Raw genomic sequence first — 21,844 nt, forward strand, 5'->3', positions numbered from 1 at the left:
TAAACACTATTAACTTGAGAATGGTCATAAAAAGCAAGTATAAAACTTCAATACTGCAGATTTCAAGTATTCCTTTTAATAGATTTTTAAATGCCGAAATTTCCTAGAGGTATGATCACCTGAAAACGTCTCTCTATAAAGGAAATTACAACAAGTTTAATTTGAGACATCAAAAAACATTTTAAATGACACCACAAAATGTATCTGTAGTTTAAAGGTCAAATTTATTAGGAGAGTGAGGTGTAATATACACGGACTATAAATACTGAACAGCTGACTTTATTCACGGTCAAGCAGAGATATAATCCGTGCCAACCTATTTTGTGGATACTCTTGTTCTTTTGTTCCAAGAAAAGTTTGCGCCATAAGACTTGGACTTTGGTTTCGGAACCCTTCTCTCTTCAACATCATAGCTCCATCCTAGAAAACAAAACCAAAAATAAACACACAAGAACAGAATTAAAGAGGATACCTGAAGAACACAGTGAGCAGAGGCTAACTTTCATAAATTTAATGTTCATTTATCAGGAGTATGTGTCAACACATTTGAAATATAAATACTTAGTAATACATTCCCTTGTAATCCTGTGTGACGAGAGGGTCTAAAGTATTGCCTGAAGATGATTTACCATATCTTAAAGGTGTAAGCCATGATTTAATTTCTCCTTGCTGAATATTACTTGTTCAAATATCCATTAGTTATGTATTATGTAAAAATTTCCATTCCTTTTTGTGGTTTAATATGTGATTTCTTTAGCTGTAATGAGCAACACTGAACAATATAACCCATCCCACTGCTTTCTAAGAGCTGGTGCCTTTACAACAGTTTGGAGCTCACTTGAAGTGATACAGAGAAACATGTACAGAACTATCTATATAAATCAGAGTTAGGGGAGACCATAAGAGATTACTTGGTTGAGCTCCCTGGAGTTTGACAGGCTGATTAAACTCAAAAAGTTTTTCAACATTTGTTTCAAGGGCTGTCTACGTTAGAATCCCACGGAAGTATCTGATAACAGTGCAAATTCTTAGGCCTGAGCAGAGATCCATGGGATCAGAATCTCTTGTGGGGACCTGGGAATCTGTACTTAATTACGCATAGAAATTTGAGTGCCACTGGTCTAAGCTGTCTGTTCCCTTCTGAGAGTTTATACCTTCTCTCCAAAGCCCTTCTCAGTGTTTTACAGTTTTCTTTTTTTGTTTTTTGTTTTTTGTTTTAATTTTATTTATTTATTTTTGGCTGCCTTGGATCTTCGTTGCTGTGCGCGGGCTTTCTCTAGTTGCAGCGAGCGGGGGCTATTCTTCATTGAGGCACACGGGCTTCTCATTGCGGTGGCTTCTCTTGTTGTGGAGCACGGGCTCTAGGCACGCGGGCTTCAGTAGTTGTGGCACGTGGGCTCAGTAGTTGTGGCTCGCGGGCTCTAGAGCGCAGGCTCAGTAGTTGTGGCGCACAGGCTTAGTTGCTCCGTGGCATGTGGCATCTTCCCGGACCAGGGCTCAAACCCATGTCCCCTGCATTGGCAGGCGGATTCTTAACCACTGTGCCACCAGGGAAGTCCCCCGTTTTACAGTTTTGAAAGCTGGACTTATCTCTGTCGGCACCTTCTGCTTTAAGTACAGCTCTCCAGCTCTTCTAAGATGTGGAGACACACCGAATGAACGCAGTCCTCCTTGGAAGTATAATTAAGTCAGTCATACTTTTATTCCCTAGTCCAAGCAACCTGTCTGTATAACTCACTTTTCCTCATTAGATCCATTTTCCATCTCTGTAATTTGTCATTCTTCTCTTCTGGAACTTTCTTCAAATAACTCATCTTGAAACATTTGATTCATGCTGAATCATGCAGTCATATATAAAATGTCCATACTGAATACTGTAGTCTAATTAAGTAAGCTTCTTGATCTTGTGAGTTGTTATGAATTCTAGTGCCTCTAGGTGAGTATAGTATTTGCTACCACGAAGCTTACGTTTCAACAAGCCTTTTAGAATTCAATTTTGCCATAAGAGTGAAGCCTATGAAACTCAAATCATCAAAGTATACTGCTAGTATGCCTATTTCAGTGCCCAAAAAGGGGAAATAATTAATAACTCCACTGCTAGAACACTATCTTCAAAGAAAGCCCATTTGCTATAAGGAAATGGAGGAGGAATGCAAATGAAACAAATGGTTTAAAATACATCTTACTTTCACAGAACCCAAAATACTGGCATATTAACAAGTGGTTATTGGAATTTCAAAAAATTTACTAAAGAGCATAAGAATAGTACCTACTTCATAGGTTGTCGTGAGGATTAAGCAAGCTAATTCATGTAAAGTCCTGGCATTTATTAAGTTCTATGAGAAAGGTATTTTTCTAAAACCTTTATATGAATTAATACTAGTTCTTTTATATAACTGAGGAAACTGAGGCACAGAATGGTTAGGTAACTAGCACAAGGTCACTAAGCTAGGAAAGGGCAGAAGCAGGATTTGAACACAGTCTGATTCTGGAGCCTGTGCCTTAACTATACTCTATTGTTTCTTGTGGTTTATAGTAAGCACTTGATAAACGTTAAGCTATTATTTCTCCCTCAAGTTTGATTTGCAACTTCCTAGCAACTTATTTTCTATATGAAGTATTAATGTGAATAAAATTTGTCATATTGGAACCCATTAATTTTGAATTTATGATGCTTTGAATCTAGTTAGGCATAATTTGGCCTAGTTATTAACTACAGAAAGGGGTTTTGGTAAGCAAATTAATACTGTGAACTAAGCATAATTTTAACATTATCAACTTCTCAAGCATTTCCTACATTAATCAGCAAGTGGTGCTGATAATTATAAAATACTCAATTCAGTAAAGCAGGTATAACAATAATATTTACTGAGCATTTGTTATACATTTAACAAATACTATCAATTGCCTTCTCTGTGTCAGGAACTGTTTAGACACCAGAGGTAAAGCAGTAAACAAAAAATCCCAAACTTCTTCAAGTCAGGAGGGGAGGAGAAGTTAATAAGTAAATGCATAGTATATTACGTGCTAATATAGTAAAACATACAATTAAAAATATATATTATATACTAATGAGTACTAAAGAGAAAACATTTTAGAGAGGGCAGATAGGGGCACCTTCCGTCCCTGAGAAGATCACATTTGAGCAAAGACATAAAGGACATCAGAGAGTTTAGTCATGTGGATGTCTGGAAAGAGAGCTTGAAGGCAAAAGGAACACAAGTACAAAGACCTCCATTCAGGAATGCGCCTGGTATTCTGTGTTCTAGGTCCTGCACTGAGTTTTAAAATTGAGTTCATAGGTTGCCTGGCTTATGGGGTAGGCATTATAAATACCCTGATTTTATATCTAATTATGAGGAAAAATAGAGAATATAGACAAGCAGCCTAAAGCCACATGGCTAATAAGTGGCAAACCCTGGATTTTAATTCAGGTTAAGTCTATGTACCTAACCACCTCATAATAAAATGGCATTTCCCTGTAACTGCAATTTTTATCTGTTTCACCCATCTCCTTTCAATCTGTGTGATTTCCTAACTTTTTTTTCTGTTTATTTTTGTAAATGAGTGGAAAAGACCATTTTAAGAATCCCTGGAAAGTAAGGCTACGTCCTCCATATGTCCCCCCATAGTTGTGAAGAAAGGAAATCGTTTCTAGTGTGGATTCTATGTCTGGTTATTGTAATGATTACTGGTAAGTTACCCAAGACTCTGTGATCTTTTCTTGCCAAATGATGGGTGAGAGGACTTACGTTCCCTCCCCCTCTGCCTCCCTACACACACTTTCCAGCCCAATAAAGACACTAAGAGGAACTGAAGAAGAAATGAGAAAGCACTTAGAAATATTTAGGAATTGGTATTATACACACACACACATACTTGATAATCACTCTCATTTACACAGTTAATCCTTCAACCACGAGGGAGAAAAAGAATTTTTTTTTTACTGCATCAGAATGCAGACATAGCTCTATTATCTGTTCTGTCCATGGAGTCTGAAAACGCTGTCAGGGTCACTGCAATGTGAGAAGACTGGGGTTTTGTACACATAAAAGAACAACTGGTTTGGGTTTTCTCCTGGTAACTAAGGAGTGAGCTGACTCTTGGGAATTGTGAGCCAGATTATAGTTGCTGTTGATAGTGATAACAACAATAAATAGAAGTATCATTATAGGGATTGGAATGTGGACGGGCAAAGCACCCTGTGAAACAAACAGAAACACCCATGGAAGAAACCCGCGTTTGCTAACGGCATCCGTCTCTATGCTATTACTTTCTACTTTATCACAGCCACCAGTGATTTTTCTGCGGAAAACTCTGTTCCCAAAGCGACACAAGCAACTGTGTTTCTCTGATTAAGTAAAGGCAAAGAAGGGTATGAGGAAGTCTAATGACAATTCACAATAGAGACTGAAACTCAAGTCAGAGTCTACGTAAATCTCCCTTTGGATTTTTCAGCAGTTTTCTACTATGTAGGACTGACGTTACAATGAAAATTTGCCCTTTTCTGGAACCCTGTTAAGAACCTGACCACATTTCCAAGCATCCCTCTACAAAGTGTTTACCTTACAGTGCCTGGATGAACAAATTTACTGGTCCCACTAAAAACTTCATACCACAATCTTTCCCAAATTATTTTTTGTAATATTGTAGCAATATAAAGGCTACTGGGGCAAGCTGTAGCTTTAACTAAAAAGACAAGATACCTACAAGGGTAAAAGTACTTGAAAGGACATGGAACATTTGTACTTAATGAGTATGTTACATGAACTGTACTCATCTTTTCTACTTCCTATTTGAAACTTGTTCTTAGAAGGATAGAAGATAATATAACCTGCGGGAAATAAAACATAGACCTTTAAGAATGGAATCTTATTTGTGAAATGTTTAAATTTCCACAGGAATTTCTTTTTCAACCTGAAAATTTTTTTTTTTAAAGAAATAACTCAAACTTGAGTTTTTGAATGAGATTATGAAAGTGAGAACGCTTGCACTCTCTGAAGAATGCTTGTATAAAATCAAGGTGTAGTCTATGACAATGGTTTCATGTGTTGTTGTTCTGTTGTTCTGGTTGTTCTGAAAACCAGCCCTTGCTCCTCCCAGCTGTGCAACAGAAGAAGATCAAAGCAACTGAGTCTAAGGCAGCTGCCCAGGGATGGGGTAAAGCTCCTAGGGCTGCCGTCACTTCCCACTGAGGAGAGCAGCCATATGGCATGGATTAACCACAAATCCAACCAACGGCACCCAAATGATGAGAAGCTGACTCCCTTTGCTGTTTCGCACACTGGAATGCTTTCACAAAGATATTTTGAACTTTAAGCCCTAGTATCAGAGAAATACCTCTGGCAAATGCTCCAATAAACTTAAAATGTGATCTGTGATATCCCATGCTCAATTTCTTTTTCAGAAATATGCCCATTTATTTTGTTGACCTTCAGATTGTGGCTGGGATATTCTACTTCCTATGATATGAATGTCTGGTGTAACCTTTTTAAATACTACCAAAAAACAAAAACAGAAAAGCCTCTGAACAAAACGAGACCCCAATAATTTATGAATTCCATGTATGAGACAAAAGAAAATCCCATTCATTTAAATTTACAGAACCATTTTATTTATGGTTCAGTAATGCAGAAATACAGAGAAACATTCATCAGTGTTTTTACTGCTTGTGAAATGTTACCTCTAGTAACCTTGGTTCAAGTCCTGTTAAAGGTCTTTCTCCTCCAATAACCTAATCGCAAACTCTGATAATATTTGGAAGTGAAGGGTTTAATGATTTTTCCTACTGTCCATTTGTGTACAAAGTAAGAACGATCACATAATTTGGCACAAACTGACATACCTGGCAGTCACTGCTAACAGAGGCATGGGATCAGAATAGCAAAGACTTTGAGACGTATGCTGATACTTAGAAAGTTTCAAGATTCCCCACCAGGCCATGGACCCATACTATGCGCCTAGGTAAAAGCAAAGCATAAACTTAAAATATAATTTAAGGAAGGAAGGGGAGGAGGAAGAAAAGTAGCTTTACAGGCACTCATTTTAAAAGTACCTCGGGACTTCCCTGGTGGTCCAGTGGTTAAGCCTCTGCGCTTCCACTGCAGGAAGCGCCGGTTTGATCCCTGGTCGGGGAAATAAATAAGATCCTGCATGCCGCGTGATGTGGCCAAAAAAAAAAAAAGTAACTCTATTTGAAATTCTCACGTATCTAATATTTTGGGGGAGAGGAAGAGGTTCAGAATAATTTTAAAATATCTTAGATCTTCTTTTAGAAAATATTATAGAGGAGAAATGTATTTTGGATACACTGGCAAAGCAATTCTTTCCATGAAAATTATATAAGATGGATTAGCAACACCCTACACCTGCCACAGCTGCAAGACCAAAAAAAAAAACAAACAAACCTTTGATATGATAGTTAATGCCCCCTTAAATTTTATCTGTTCAAATAATATAGTTGCTATACAGTATTATTATTTTGGAGCCACATTATTCAGAATTTGCCACAAAACAAACTCGTTTGTGTTCCAAAAGTACATCTGAAAAATCAGTCATTAGAAATTTACAACACATTTTTCTAGAGAACGAAACTATACAACAAAGGTAGATGTTCAAAAATCACTCAGATTTTGACATAATTGATCTGGGTGTGGTCTGTGTGTAGGGATCTCCAGATTCCTGTAGATTTCCAGAATCCTATATAACCCAAAATATACTAGAACCTCACTAAGCCACCATGTATAACACTATCTCTATGAGAAAAATTATTTCAGACTTCCAACAGGGAATCTAAGGAATTCATGTCTGTCTGTCTTTCTGTCTTTCTCCTTAGCAGCCAAACTGACATTTCCCTAGCCACAAGACAGTCAGTACTGGGACTGGGGATTGGGAAGAAAGAATTCTGTAGAAAAAAAATTTGGTGCTTCAGTAGAGACTATGCAGTGTTTATAGAACAACAGATCATAGCTCTGTTTATCTTCTTTGAGTTACTTTTCAATTCCAAACGTTGTATGTACAAATAATCTTCATTATTCGCAGATTCTGTATTTTCAAATTCGCCTACTCACTAAAATTCATTTGTAAACCCAAAATGAATACTTGGGATGCTTCCATGGTCATTCATGACATGCACAGAGCAATGAAAATTTTGAGTCACCCAACACACGTGCTCCAGCTGAGATCAAACAAGGTAATGCTCTGCCTTCTTGTTTCAGCTCTCACACTGTAAACAAGTATCCTTTTTGTAGTCTATTCACAGTCACGTTTTTTGCATGTTTTTGCTTCTTATTGGTAATTTCACTGTTTAAAATGACCCCCAAGGGTAGTGGTTTAGTGCTGTTTAGTGTTTCTAAGTGCAAGAAGGCTGTGATGTCCCAACTTGTGTTAGATAAGCGTCATTCAGGCATAAGGTATAATGCTGTTGGCCATGAGTTCAATGTTCATGAATCAACAAAATACATTAAATAAGGTACTTTTAAACAGAAACACACATAAAAACAAGATGGTGTATTGACTGGCTGACAAAATTTTGTGATCAGAGTCTCACAGGAATCATTTTCCCTAGGAGCAATATTTCAGTATTCATTAATTTAGTGTTTGTGGTGACTTTATAAAACATAACTACCATGAATAATGAGAATCAACTGTACTTGATGGGTATATAAATTCTGTCCTGACTGGTGACTCCCTAGGCCTTGGAAAAACCAGTTTTGTCTCTATTTGCAATTCATCTCATTCTTTCTACATAAATTTGTGTTGTACTGATTTTTCCTTTGAACTGGTTATAACGCCTGCCTGGCTCCCTTATTTTGTGAGTAAAATAAATTCTTCAACACATGTTCACTTATATCTATGTTAAATCATAATCTCATCTTTTTCAGGATATTCTTTTAACAATTTTGGAGGTCCTACTGAGATGCCCAATAGGTTCACCAACCAAAACCAAGTAAACTTCTTCACCAGAAGTTGTGTACCTTATTTTAAGTTCAGGCATATCTTTTCTTGGCTTCTGAAAGTAAGAGAGAGAACTTTGCTGATTCTCATTTTTCAAATTTCAATGTTGTTCTCTACTAATTTGGGGAACTGATTTTAAGGTCTGATCATTTAATGATTCCTTTAAAATGGATTAGTGGGGACTTCCCTGGTGGCTCAGTGGTTAAGAATCTGCCTGCCAATATAGGGGACACGGGTTTGATCCCTGGTCTGGGAAGATCCCATATGCCATGGAGCAACTAAGCCCATGCACCGCAACTACTGAGCCCCTGTGCTGCAACTACTGAAGCCCACGTGCCTAGAGCCCATGCTCCGCAACAAGAGAAGCCACCACAATGAGAAGCCCACGCACCACAACAAAGAGTAGCCCCCACTCACCACAACTAGAGAAAGCCCGCACACAGCAACAAAGACCCAACGCAGCCAAAAATAAATAAATAATAATAATAATAATAAACATTTTTTTAATTAATTAAAAAAAATAAAATAGATTAATGGCTTTAGAAATCCATTCTCAGATGAGAAAAGACAGAAAATCTGGTTTGTTAGTCCTTTCTATTTGAGGTCAAATAAATGAAAAAAGTTGTAATCACTGAGTAGAGAACAGCTCTTTAGTGTGGACCAGTGAATATTAAAATTCTATGTGTACTATTAACCCATGGCTGAAATTTCAGAATTGAAATTACAAGTTCTTTATGTGACTATGTGTCTGTCTACATAACCTATTAATTCAGAAATGCCTTTACTTCTCATTATGTGTGTGGCTAATGTTTTTCTACCTCCAGATGGAATTAATGAATTAGATTATAAAATATCTTTAAGGGGCTCTGTTCTGACTGGGTATAGAGAAAATATGTGCTTGTATAAGTGGAATATTCCTAAAATGAGGAAACTGAATTTCTAATACCTTGAATGTGCTAGGTTTAAAAAGTATTCTTATAGGACCTAACAAACATTTAAGAATTCAAATTCAGGTAATATAGGTAAATTTTGGCAAATGGCAAATTTAATTTTTGTTTAATAAAAACAGCTATGTTTTCTCTAATATATCAGTGTTAAATATAACACAAGCATAGATTTTTATTCTACCTGAATACGTTCTTTCTAAACTTATACAAGTTTTCTGATCAAATAAGCTACCATTACTTCTGTTCAATGTTTTACAATCCTGCAAAATGTAAATTTGTTTATCTACAATGATTAGTTATTCTAACAATTTTATTTCAACACTAATTACATTTTGCAATATGTCACCTTTAAAATTAATTTCCAGGATCTTTAGGTAACCTAAAACCTTAAATGATATTAATGAATATTTATTAGATACCTAGATAATTTCTACAATAAAATACTGAACAATTGATTACTAAGCAAAAATTTAAATTTATGTACTTTTGCTTCTTTTATATGCTACAGGGAGGCTGTATCTTTGGTTTGTTAATGGACACGTTCATTTCTGCCACTTGGATAAGTTGGACTATAAGGAATGCACGCGGAAGATGGCTTACTAGGAGGATGCGGAATTTGCATCTCCTCACAACTAGGGCACCTACCAGGCACCAGTGGGGGAACACGGTCACCTAAGGGGACGGGAGGAACCCCCAGCGACCGGGTACGACGTGGGGAGTGAAGGGGGAGGAGAAGTGGAGGGGGGATGGGACTGGCACCCCTGAGGGGTGGTTGGGGGAGGGGAAGGGATCCCATGCCTGAAGGGGGAAATTGGTGAACCATTAGGAGGGCAGAGGATCAAAAGGGAGCATGGCCAGATTTCCCCTGCCCACCTGGATCCCCAGGAACCTGTTGAGATCCTGGGCTGAATTCTCTGCGCAACTAGGCCCCCTCCAGCTGCCTGGGTCCTGAGGGAACGGGAGGGGGGGAAGGGGGTGCAAAAGTAAAGGCCGGACCTCTGGGACCGGCACCCCTGAGGGGTGGCTGGGGGAGAGGAGTTCCTACACCCAGTGGGACCCACCCACAGTTAGAGGTCCAGTGGCGACAGGGGAGACCCTGGGGGAGATGGTGGGGGAGGAGTGCAAAGGAATGTAAGGGAACACAGCCAGGGCTTTCCCTTGCCACTTAGGCACCAGGAAGCCTGTTGGGCTCCTGGGCCTAATCCTCTGCCCTCAGAGCCCCCCTCCTGCTGTGCAGAGCCCAAGCCCACCCCTACACCCCCACCCAGGGCCCTACCTCTACACTCGGAGAACCCCTCCAACGCGCTGGGCCTAAACCCCACCCACACACCCTCATCCAGGGCCTTACCTCCAAACCCCAGAACTCCACACTCAAGAGGCCCTTCCTTTCCACTTGTTGCCTCTCCCCTTCCCGGCAGGTCCTAAGCAGAAGCCCTGCCCCATGCTTAAACATCGCCCCACCTAGGCCACGCCCCCAGGGCCCTTCCCAGCTATGTGGGTACTGAGCCTAGGACCTGCCCCACCCTAAACCCTGCCCCTGCCTAAGTTCCACCCCCTGCCTAAGCTCCGCCCTCATAGCCAAGGGTTTTTTCTTTTCTTTTCTTTTTTCCTCTTTTAGATTGGAGGTCTGTTTTACCTTGTTGATTCATTGTTGTTCATTCTTTTATATCTTTATTTTTCCTAATCTTTTATTTTTCTAATAATTTTATTTTATTCTTTATACTTTGTAAATGATCTCTCCTTTTGGCTTGTTCCCCACGCCCCCCCCCCTTTTTTGTTGTTTTCTTTTTTTCTGCTGTGGTTTTATTTTACCTTGTTGCAGTTGTTTCAATTATAGTTTTATTTTTCCTAATATATTTTTTATCTTTCTAATTTTATTTTCTTTTTTATTCTTTGACATTGTACTGCTCCTTGTTTCCCTCCCTCCCTCCTTCCTTCCTTCCTTTTTTTTTTATTGTGGCATAAAGCTTGCGGGATCTTGGTTCCCAGGCCGGAGGTCAGGCTTGAGCTCCTTTGGTGGGAGCTCTGAGTCAAAACCACTGGACTAACAGAGAACCTCAGACCCCAGGGAATATCAGTCAGAGTGAGGCCTCCTAGAGGTCCTAATCTCAGCACTAAGAACCAGCTCTATCTAACTAACTACCTGCAAACTCCAGTGCTGGACGTCTCAGGCCAAACAACCAGTAAGCGAAGAATACAGCACCACCAATCAAAACAAACAAAAAAAATGAAACGACAAAAAAATATGTTACAGACGAATGAGCAAGGTAAAAACCTCCAAGACCAAATAAATGAAGAAGAAATAGGCAACCTACTTGAAAAAGAATTCAGAGTAATGACAGTAAAGATGAGCCAAAATCTCAGAAACAGAATGGAGAAAATACAAGAAACATTTAACAAGGGCCTAGAAGAACTAAAGAGCAAACAAACAGTGATGAACAACACAATTACTGAAATTAAGAATACTCTAGAAGGAATCAATAACAGAATAACTGAGGCAGAAGAATGAATAAGTGAGCAGGAAGATAAAATGGTGGAAATAACTGCCAGGGAGCAGAATAAAGAAAAAAGAATGAAAAGAATTGAACACAATTTCAGAGACCTCTGGGAGAGCAGTAAATGCACCAACATTTGAATTATAGGGTTCCAAGAAGGAGAAGAGAAAAAGAAAGGGACTGAGAAAATATTTGAAGAGATTATAGTTGAAAACTTCCCTAATATGGGAAAGGAAATAGTTAATCAAGTCCTGGAAGCACAGAGAGTTCCATACAGGATAAACCCAAGGAGAAACACGCCAAGACACATATTAATCAAACTGTCAAAAATTAAATATAAGGAAAACATATTAAAAGCAGCAAGGGAAAAACAACAAATAACACACAAGGGAATCCCCATAAGGTTAACATCTGATCTTTCAGCAGAAACTCTGCAAGCCAGAAGGGAGTGGCAGGACGTATTTAAAGTGATGAAAGGGAAAAACCTACAACCAAGATTACTCTACCCAGAAAAGGTCTCATTCAGATTCGATGGAGAAATTAAAACCTTTACAGATAAGCAAAAGTTAAGAGAATTCAGCACCACCAAACCAGCTTTACAACAAATGCTAAAGGAACTTCTCTAGGCAGGAAACACAAGAGAAAGAAAAGACCTACAATAAAAAACCCAAAACAATTAAGAAAATGGTCATAGGAACATACATATGGATAATTACCTTAAATGTAAATGGTTAAATGCTCCAACCAAAAGACACAGACTGGCTGAATGGATACAAAAACAAGACCCGTATATATGCTGTCTACAAGAGACCCACTTCAGACCTAGGAAAACATACAGACTGAAAGTGAGGGGATGGAAAAAGATATTCCATGAAAATGGAAATCAAAAGAAAGCTGGAGTAGCAATTCTCATATCAGACAAAATAGACTTTAAAATAAAGACTATTACAAGAGGCTAAGAAGGACACTACATAATGATCAAAGGATCAATCCCAAAAGAAGATATAACAAATGTAAATATTTATGCACCCAACATAGGAGCACCTCAATAAATAAGGCAAATGCTAACAGCCATAAAAGGGGAAATAGTAACACAATAGTAGGGGACTTTCACACCCCGCTTTCACCAATGGACAGATAATCCAAAATGAAAATAAATAAGCAAACACAAGCTTTCAATGACACATTAAACAAGATGGACTTAACTGATATTTATAGGACATTCCATCCAAAAACAACAGAATACACTTTCTTCTCAAGTGTTCGTGGAACATTCTCCAGGGTAGATCATAGCTTGGGACACAAATCAAGCCTTGGTAAATTTAAGAAACTTGAAATCAAGTATCTTTTCTGACTACAACACTGAGACTTGATATCAATTACAGGAAAAAAACTGTAAAAAAAATACAAACACATGGAGGCTAAACAACACACTACTAAATAACCAAGAGATCACTGAAGAAATCAAAGAGGAAATCAAAAATTATCTAGAAACAAATGACAATGAAAACACGATAACCCAAAACCTATGGGATGCAGCAAAAGCAGTTCTAAGAGAGAGTTTATAGCAATACAGTCCTACCTCAAGAAACAAGAAACATCTCAAACAAACAACCTAAACTTACACCTAAAGCAATTAGAGAAAGAACAACAAAAAACCTCCAAAGTTAGCAGAAGGAAAGAAATCATAAAGATCAGATCAGAAATAAATGAAAAAGAAATGAAGGGAACAATAGCAAAGATGAATAAAACTAAAAGCTGGTTCTTTGAGAAGATAAACAAAATTGATAAACCATTAGCCAGACTCATCAAGGAAAAAAGGAAGAAGACTCAAATCAACAGAATTAGAAATGAAAAAGAAGTAACAACTGACACTGCAGAAATACAAAGGATCATTAGAGATTACAGTAAGCAACTATATGCCATGAAAATGGACAATCTGGAAGAAATGGACAAATTCTTAGAAAAGCACAACCTTCCGAGACTGAACCAGGAAGAAATAGAAAATATAAACAGACCAATCACAAGCACTGAAATTGAAACTGATTAAAAATCTTCCAATAGGGCTCGCCTGGTGGCGCAGTGGTTGAGAATCTGCCTGCCAATGCAGGGGACACGGGTTCGAGCCCTGGTCTGAGAAGATCCCACATGCTGCGGAGCAACTAGGCCCATGAGCCACAACTACTGAGCCTCCGCGTCTGGAGACTGTACTCCGCAACAAGAGAGGCCACGATAGTGAGAGGCCTGCGCGCCACGATGAAGAGTGGCCCCCGCTTGCCACAATTAGAGAAAGCCCTCGCACAGAAACAAAGACCCAACACAGCCAAAAATAAAAAAAACAAAAAAATTTAAAAAAGCAATATTTAAAAAAAAAAAATCTTCCAACAAACAAAAGCCCAGGACCAGATGGCTTCACAGGCGAATTCTATCAAACATTTAGAGAAGAGCTAACACCTATCCTTCTCAAACTCTTCCAAAATATAGCAGAGGGAGGAACACTCCCAAACTCATTCTATGAGGCCACCATCACCCTGATACCAAAACCAGACAAAGATGTCACAAAGAGAGAAAACTACAGGCCAATATCACTGATAAACATAGATGCAAAAATGCTCAACAAAATACTAGCAGACAGAATCCGACAGCACATTAAAAGGATCATACACCATGATCAAGTGGGGTGTATCCCAGGAATGCAAGGATTCTTCAATACATGCAAATCAATGTGATACACCATATTAACAAATTGAGTATAAAAACCATATGATCATCTCAATAGATGGAGAAAAAGCTTTTGACAAAATTCAACACCCATTTATGATAAAAAAAACTCTCTAGAAAGTAGGCATACAGGGAACCTACTTTGACATAATAAAGGCCATATATGATAAACCTACAGCCAACATCATTCTCAATGGTGAAAAACTGAAACCATTTCCACTAAGATCAGGAAAAAGACAAGGTTGCCCACTCTCACCACTGTTATTCAACATAGTTTTGGAAGTTTTAGCCACTGCAGTCAGAGAAGAAAAAGAATCCAAGTCGGAAAAGAAGAAGTAAAACTGTCACTGTTTGCAGATGACATGATACTATACATAGAGAATCCTAAAGATGCTACCAGAAAACTACTAGACCTAATCAGTGAATGTGGTAAAGTAGCAGGATACAAAATTAATGCACAGAAATCTCTTGCATTCCTATATACTAATGATGAAAAATCTGAAAGCGAAATTAAGGAAACACTCCCATTTACCATTACAACAAAAAGAATAAAATACCTAGGAATAAACCTACCTAAGGAGACAAAAGACCTGTATGCAGAAAACTATATGGTACTGATGAAAGAAATTAAAGATGATACAAACAGATGGAAAGGTATACTATATTCTTGGATTGGAAGAATCAATATTGTGAAAATGACTATACTACCTAAAGCAATCTACAGATTCAGTGCAATCCCTATCAAAGTACCAATGGCATTTTCCACAGAACTAGAACTAAAAATTTCACAATTTGTATGGAAACACAAAATACCCCGAATAGCCAAAGCCATCTTGAGAAAGAAAAACGGAGTTGGAAGAATCAGGCTCCCGGACTTCAGACTAAACTACAAAGCTACAGTAATCAAGACAGTATGGTACTGGCACAAAAACAGAAATACAGATCAATGGAACAGGATAGAAAGCCCAGAGACAAACCCACACACATATGGCCACCTTATCTTTGATAAAGGAGGCAAGAATATACAATGGAGAAAACACAGCCTCTTCAATAAGTGGTGCTGGGAAAACTGGACAGCTACGTGTAAAAGAATGAAATTAGAACACTTCTAATACCATACACAAAAATAAACTCAAAATGGATTAAAGACCTAAATGTAAGGCCAGACACTCTAAAACTCTTAGAGGAAAAAACAGGCAGAACACTCCATGACATAAATCACAGCAAGATCCTTTTTCACCCACCTCCTAGAGAAATGGAAATAAAAACAAAAATAAACAAATGGGACCTAATGAAACAAAATCTTTTGCACAGCAAAGGAAACCATAAACAAGATGAAAAGACAACCCTCAGAATGTGAGAAAATATTTCAAATGAAGCAACTGACAAAGGATTGATCTCCAAAATATACAAGCAGCTCATGCAGCTCAATATCAACAAAACAAACAACCCAATCCAAAAATGGGCAGAAGACCTAAACAGACATTTTCCCAAAGATATACAGCTTGCAACAAACACATGAAAGGATGCTCAACATCACTAATCATTAGAGAAATGCAAATCAAAACTACAATGAGGTATCACCCCACACCAGTCAGAATGGCCATGAAAAAATTTACAAACAATAAATGCTAGAGAGGGTGTGGAGAAAAGGGAACCCTCTTGCACTGTTGGTGGGAATTTAAATTGATACAGCCACTATGGAGAACAGTATGGAAGTTCCTTAAAAAACTAAAAATAGAACTACTATATGACCCAGCAGTCCCACTACTGGGCATATACCCTGAGAAAACCATAATTCAAAAAGAGTCATGTACCACAGTTTTCACTGCAGCACTATTTACAATAGCCAGGATATGGAAGCAACCTAAGTGTCCATCGACAGATGCATGGATAAAGAAGATGTGGCACATATATAGAATGGAATATTACTAAGCCATAAAAAGAAATGAAATTGAGTTATTTGTAGTGAGGTGGATGGACCTAGAGTCTGTCATACAGAGTGAAGTCAGTCAGAAAGAGAAAAACAAATACTGTATGCTAACACATATATGTGGAGTCTTAAAAAAAAAAAAATGGTTCTGCTGAACCTAGGGGCAGGACAGGAATAAAGACACAGACGTAGAGAATGGACTTGAGGACACAGGGAGGGGGAAGGGTAAACTGGGATGAAGTGAGAGAGTGGCATGGACATATATACACTAACAAACGTAAAATAGATAGCTAGTGGGAAGCAGCCACATAGCACAGGGAGATCAGCTTGGTGCTTTGTGACCACCTAGAGGGGTGGGATAGGGAGGGTGGGAGAGAGATGCAAGAGGGAGGGGATATGGGGATATATGTATGCATATAGCTGATTCACTTTGTTATACAGCAGAAACTAACACAACACTGTAAAGCAATTATACTCCAATAAAGATGTTAAAAAAAAAGAATGCACACAGTTGTAGAAAGTTGTGTTATGTGTATTAATGACCTTTGCTTGTCTACTAAAATGCTGGTGTGCAAGAGTTTTCAACTTATGTCTGTTTTCTCTATGAAATCAAAGTAACTTTCATCAAAAGATAGAATTAATATACACAAATGAAATTCCACTGGGAGTGATGGTGGCAAAGGGTATAACTTTGTATGCAAGGTTATGAGATGTGTTTTTGTTTACCAAGGGGAAAAGAGAATAGTTAGGTCCTAAAGTAAAATGGCTGTTCCAGAATGAGAAAGAGAATCATGAAGGACAAAACCTGAATGGGTACAGAAAGTTATGTAAGATTTGGAAAAAGTAAATTTTATTTGCCTTAGATTACAGTATGTCTGGAAAATAAGTCTGAAAAGCTATGATATGTGTTAAAATCCTTGCAAAGTCTGCTCCATTTTGATGGGCTTGTTTCATTAGTTTACTGTTTATTGCCTTCACCTACAAAATGAAGGGTTATTCTTTTTGTCTCATCTGCCAGATTGCAAAGATTCTGTGGCTTAAGAGAATAACTTTATATGCTTTATGTTGACTTTAAGTACTTGATGACTTATGTAAGAGCTCAGGTTCTTCACAGTTATGCTAACTTCTATGTTTATAAGTTTAATTGTCACTTTGACATGAGCAGTCAAATACTGTTTCTCAGGCACCTATGATTCTATTTCCTAAATGTTCAAATCTATTGAAAATGTTTTATTTTTGCCTCCCACAAATCAAATCCTAAATGTAAAATAAAATATTCAGCGTATCTTTGCACCTAAAACTATCTTTGTGATTTTCCACAGGCCCTCTGGGGAATCTCAAAGATGTGTGCTTTCAACTTTGTAAAAAGAGAAGTGCTAGAAACAATTAGATTTATTTGATATGTTACTATTGATGAGCTACATTGGAAGAGCTGTCAAGTCAGAAGAGACGCTTAACCATCCTGAGGTTAAATCTGTATGGCTAAAATGTTATTAATATAAGTATTTCACAAATTGTATGCTATATGCTAAGTATAGAGATTTGTCAATACCCTCACTGTCTATGATAGGTTTTATTTATCTGATCTCTGGTGCTGCTTTGCCTGATATCAGAAAACGGTATAGGTTATCAGTCACAATTTCAGTTAATTTTAAAAACATTAACTTGGTTGCATCTTTACTTCTTTAGTTTAGATCTTTTATCTTTAGGCCACTATATGTCAACTAGGCATCCATACCGCATATCTATGGAGTTTTATTAATATACAGATGTTCAAGACCTACCTTAGACTTATTGGATTTTTTTACTTGATATATTTTTTGACATATTCTTACTATATGTTTGGTATAGTCATGGTATATTATGTCTCAGGATTACTTTGTCTTAATATTTTTTTCTCTGTAAAGAGTACATTCATCTATTTTCATAAATTAGATGAACAGTCACTGTCTTCTTTGAAAATAGGCTTACCTAATTGTGTACAGATATTTTGTCTGTAACATTTTTTGGAATGCCTTTAAATTGCATTATTCTTGTTATTAACTCCTATCATATATTTCACTTTTGAAATTTATCTGTAGTGTTAACTACATCCATTTTAAGTCTTTAATCATTTATGGAAAGATTGTTAAATTTTACTCTACTGCTTCCCTAAGAGTTCCTGCAAACAGCTACAGGCAGAGAGCTTTATCTTCAACAATGAAAGACTGTCTCAAAGCCCTGTGAAGAATATGTATAGGCTTCTGATGGCATCGCTTAAACAATTATAAGACCGTATCAGTGGACTCAGTCAAAATTTCCAGAACTCTAGTTAAGAAGCAGATACATTTATGATCCAGCGAAACAAGAATTAGTTATACAGGACTGAAAAAATTGATGAGAGATAATTCTATGGTTTGGGGGAGAATATTTTTGATATTGTTTTAACGTTCTATTTTCTAGACATATCAGGAAGTTCTTTCCCTCTCCTCTTGAGGTATCTATAACTCATTACAATTTAACAGAAACAATGGTTATGCAACCAAGGCCTTACCTGGAATGACATATTATTTGAGAATGATGCTCATTTACTCAGGTATGACCAGACATTTGTAAGGAACTAAAGTTGACTTTATGGAGCCAATGCTTCCAAAGTCCTTCCATGGCACTAGGGCTTATGAAGTTCCCTAAGGTATTAAGGAAACTTAGGATATTTTTGGGACCTTGAGAAGGGAGGAATTTGCCCAATTTAATAGGTACTGCAGGAGAAATCTGGTGGCAAGTTATTGGCTTGGCTTCCTAGTCTTAAAAGGGTTTGAAAAATCCAATTTGAGATTCCTTATGAAATTTTCAGCAAAGCAAACGTAAGAAAGCTTATGTGGTAAAGAGGAGTAGAATATGCCATTCCAAAATATGCCTCTTTGGCAATAAGGATTATCTTGAGCTGGTTATTTTTAAGAAACAGTAAACACAGGAAATCTCTGAAAACAGAGAAGTTGCCCTTTTCTGAGGGACATTTACATTTATAAGGAAAATTTCCATTTGTAAGGTGTCTCCTTCTCTGTAGCAGGAGGAGAAAGGATGACTAAAACTCTAGAAACTTATCAATGGAGAAGGCTTGAACTTAAATCTGCATAACAACCATACCCTTGTTTATGATACTTTGCCTGATAACCTCCCATAACTCACTCCCCACCCACAATATCTCTTGTCTTTAACTGAAGACAGTATTTAAGGACTAAGAATTAAATTGACATGAGATAAATGAACAGGAGAAAATCAAACAGAAGTTTCATAACATATATATACATAGGAGAGACCCAGCAGAAGTAAGTAATTAAAAACTGCCAAAGCCCTCACCTTAAATACCATCCTCAGCTAAAGACAAAAGAGAACACTGAGGATCAGGAAAGTCAATTCTGTGAGATCACCAGGAAAAAAACAGTAAACAAGGGTGAGATTGTTATGCAGATTTAAGTCATTGCCTTCTCCACTGATAAGAGTTTCCGGAGATAAGGTCATCCCCCTCTTTCAGGTACATCCAGGGAGATACACTTAGAAATCGAGATTTCCCTTATAAATGTAAATGCTTATTACAAAAGGGTAACTCCTACTTTCCTCCAAGTATGCAGTTTCTTAGAAAATAATCAGCTTAAAATAATTAATATGCCAAAGAAACATATTTTGGGGTGGCAAATTCTGCTCCCCTACAGAGTAAAATAAATCCTTTAACAAGCATTTTATGTCTATATGAGAGTCATAATTCTTACTTTTGTTTTGAAAGTTGTCTTTTCTTGTTTGTTTTATATTTTTGAAAGTTGTTTTTTTAATAATAGATATATGGATGTGAGGTTGAGACCCTCATTACAAGGTTTAAATTAGGCGGAAATCCAGACCTTGCTGATGGTGTCCACTTCTGGGGTAATTCTATGTTCTGGGCTGCAACTCCAATTATCTCTTTATTTTCCTGAATCCAGGGCCTAACCTGTCTGCTTCCTCAGTTGCTTCCACTTCTATTACTTCAGAGGTGGGTTTTCCTCCCCAAGAGACCACTACAGCAGTTTCAATGCTTATTCTCTGTCCTCCTATTCCTGAAGGAAACCCTCCTCTACTTTGAGAATTTCAAAGAGTTTTTACAGCTAACAGCAATGAGAAAAACACAGGGGGTAAAATGACATACCAGAGGAAACTCACAAAGTTTCAAATCAGATCAAATGGGGGTGGGGGTGGGGGAAGCCATTCTGGTTCCATTAGCATGTAAATGGTAGTAGATCCTAGCTTGCTATGGAAATTTTCCACAGCTTCTACCTCCTCTCTCAAGGATGCAGCTTCCTTCTCCTCCCCCACCCTTTGACTCCAACATGAAACAAGAAAAGACAAAGCCACACGGGTGAGAAAGGTGGGTCTTTTCTATATGCAAAGAACTAAAATAAGGTTCATCTACATTTCAGAGGAAACCTCAGATAACCTTTCTTTGTAAAAAGAAAAAGCATCTTTGAAGAGTTCCTCTGGAATATATGCTGCGTTCAAAGGGGGACCTTTAGGATGAGGAGGATGAGGCCCTGGAGTTAAAACCCAAAGACACAGGGGTATTTTATTTGTAATTTACTTTGTGTATGTTGGGGGAGGGAGAAGTAAGAGGTGGGAAGCAGGGGGAAAAAGAAGCCATGGGAAAGCATTCAGCCTTTTCTTCTGTCCCACTCCCCAGTTCACAGAACCAGCCTTCCACAGGAAGTGAGGTATGGTGAGAAGGGAGACCTAGGCAAAAAAGGAGCAGAGAGGTAGTTGCCGGAATTATCAATAGCAGGAAGAAGAAAACTTTTAGTCTTAGAGATGAGGGCATTCTTAGGTAAAAAGATGGACTTACTTACACAATGCCTTATTTGATTAAGAAATTGAAAATAGGTGATTAACATGGGTTTTATGATGTAATACAGGTCTCTTTTAGCTATTTTATTTCACTATTATATGTAATGTAAGAGTTTACACTTATCCTTGATTGATATTGGGTAAGAGTGTCTGAAGAACAGAACTGCATTTCTTTTAATTTTTAAAAAATTTTTATTTTATTTTTTGGTCAAGCAGTGCAACTTGTGGGATCTTAGTTCCCCAACCAGGGATTGAACCCAGGCCCTCGGCAGTGAAAGTGCTGAGTCCTAACCACTGGACTACCAGGGAATTCCCTCCATTTCTTAAGTAATAAAATGTGAACTTTTCAAAATTGGGTAAGTTTTCCTGTTTTTTTTTTTATATTCACCATAGAATATACATTAATGAAATACTTAGAATATGTGTATAATGAATGTCTTGTATAGCTTTAAGTATTCTAGATTAGTGCTGTCCAACAGAAACATAATGTGAACCATACATATGATTTTAAATTATCTAGGAGCAACATTTTAAAAAATGACTAAAAAGAAACAGGTAAGCCTTTAGTCATTTTTTTTCCTAGCCCAATACATATCTGAAATATTATCATTTTAATATGTAATCAATATAAAAATTAGATATTTAATGCTTTTTTTATACTAAGTCGCTGAAATCCAATGTATATTTTACACTTAACAGCACACCTCAATTCCAACTAAACACATTTCAAGTGCTACACAGCCACGTGTGCCTACCATACTGGACAGTGCACATCTAGATGACTGATTTTTTAAGATCTACCAGCAGCATAGAATCATAGAGGAAACACTGCACTTGGAACCTAGAAACTTGGGCCCTATCAGCCGGGAGCTATGTGATGGATACTGATCTTGTTTTATTAACTTCTCTAGGTCTCAGTATCCTTTAAAAAGAAAAGTTTAGAA

The 21,844-nt window shown here is 37.6% G+C and overlaps 1 protein-coding gene across 3 annotated transcripts in view; it reads right to left on the bottom strand.

Moving 5' to 3' along the window:
- Positions 1–205: 205 nt before the first annotated feature.
- The window catches only part of NDUFS4 (NADH:ubiquinone oxidoreductase subunit S4), a 123,803-nt gene continuing 102,164 nt past the window's right edge, over positions 206–21,844 (bottom strand). The window contains exons 6-7 of one of the 3 annotated variants that reach the window (XM_082455963.1): positions 7,977–8,011; positions 206–420 (exon numbers count right to left, since the gene is read on the bottom strand). In XM_082455963.1, the coding sequence (XP_082312089.1) occupies positions 8,010–8,011 (2 nt within the window). In that variant the 3' untranslated portion in view covers positions 206–420; positions 7,977–8,009. The remainder of the gene's footprint in view (positions 421–7,976; positions 8,012–21,844) is intronic. The other 2 variants (XM_082455961.1, XM_082455962.1) reach the window with 2 other exon arrangements.

This window comes from Balaenoptera physalus (genome assembly GCF_965194825.1).
Source record: "Balaenoptera physalus genome assembly, chromosome: 3".
In the NCBI taxonomy this organism is placed as follows: domain Eukaryota; kingdom Metazoa; phylum Chordata; class Mammalia; order Artiodactyla; family Balaenopteridae; genus Balaenoptera; species Balaenoptera physalus.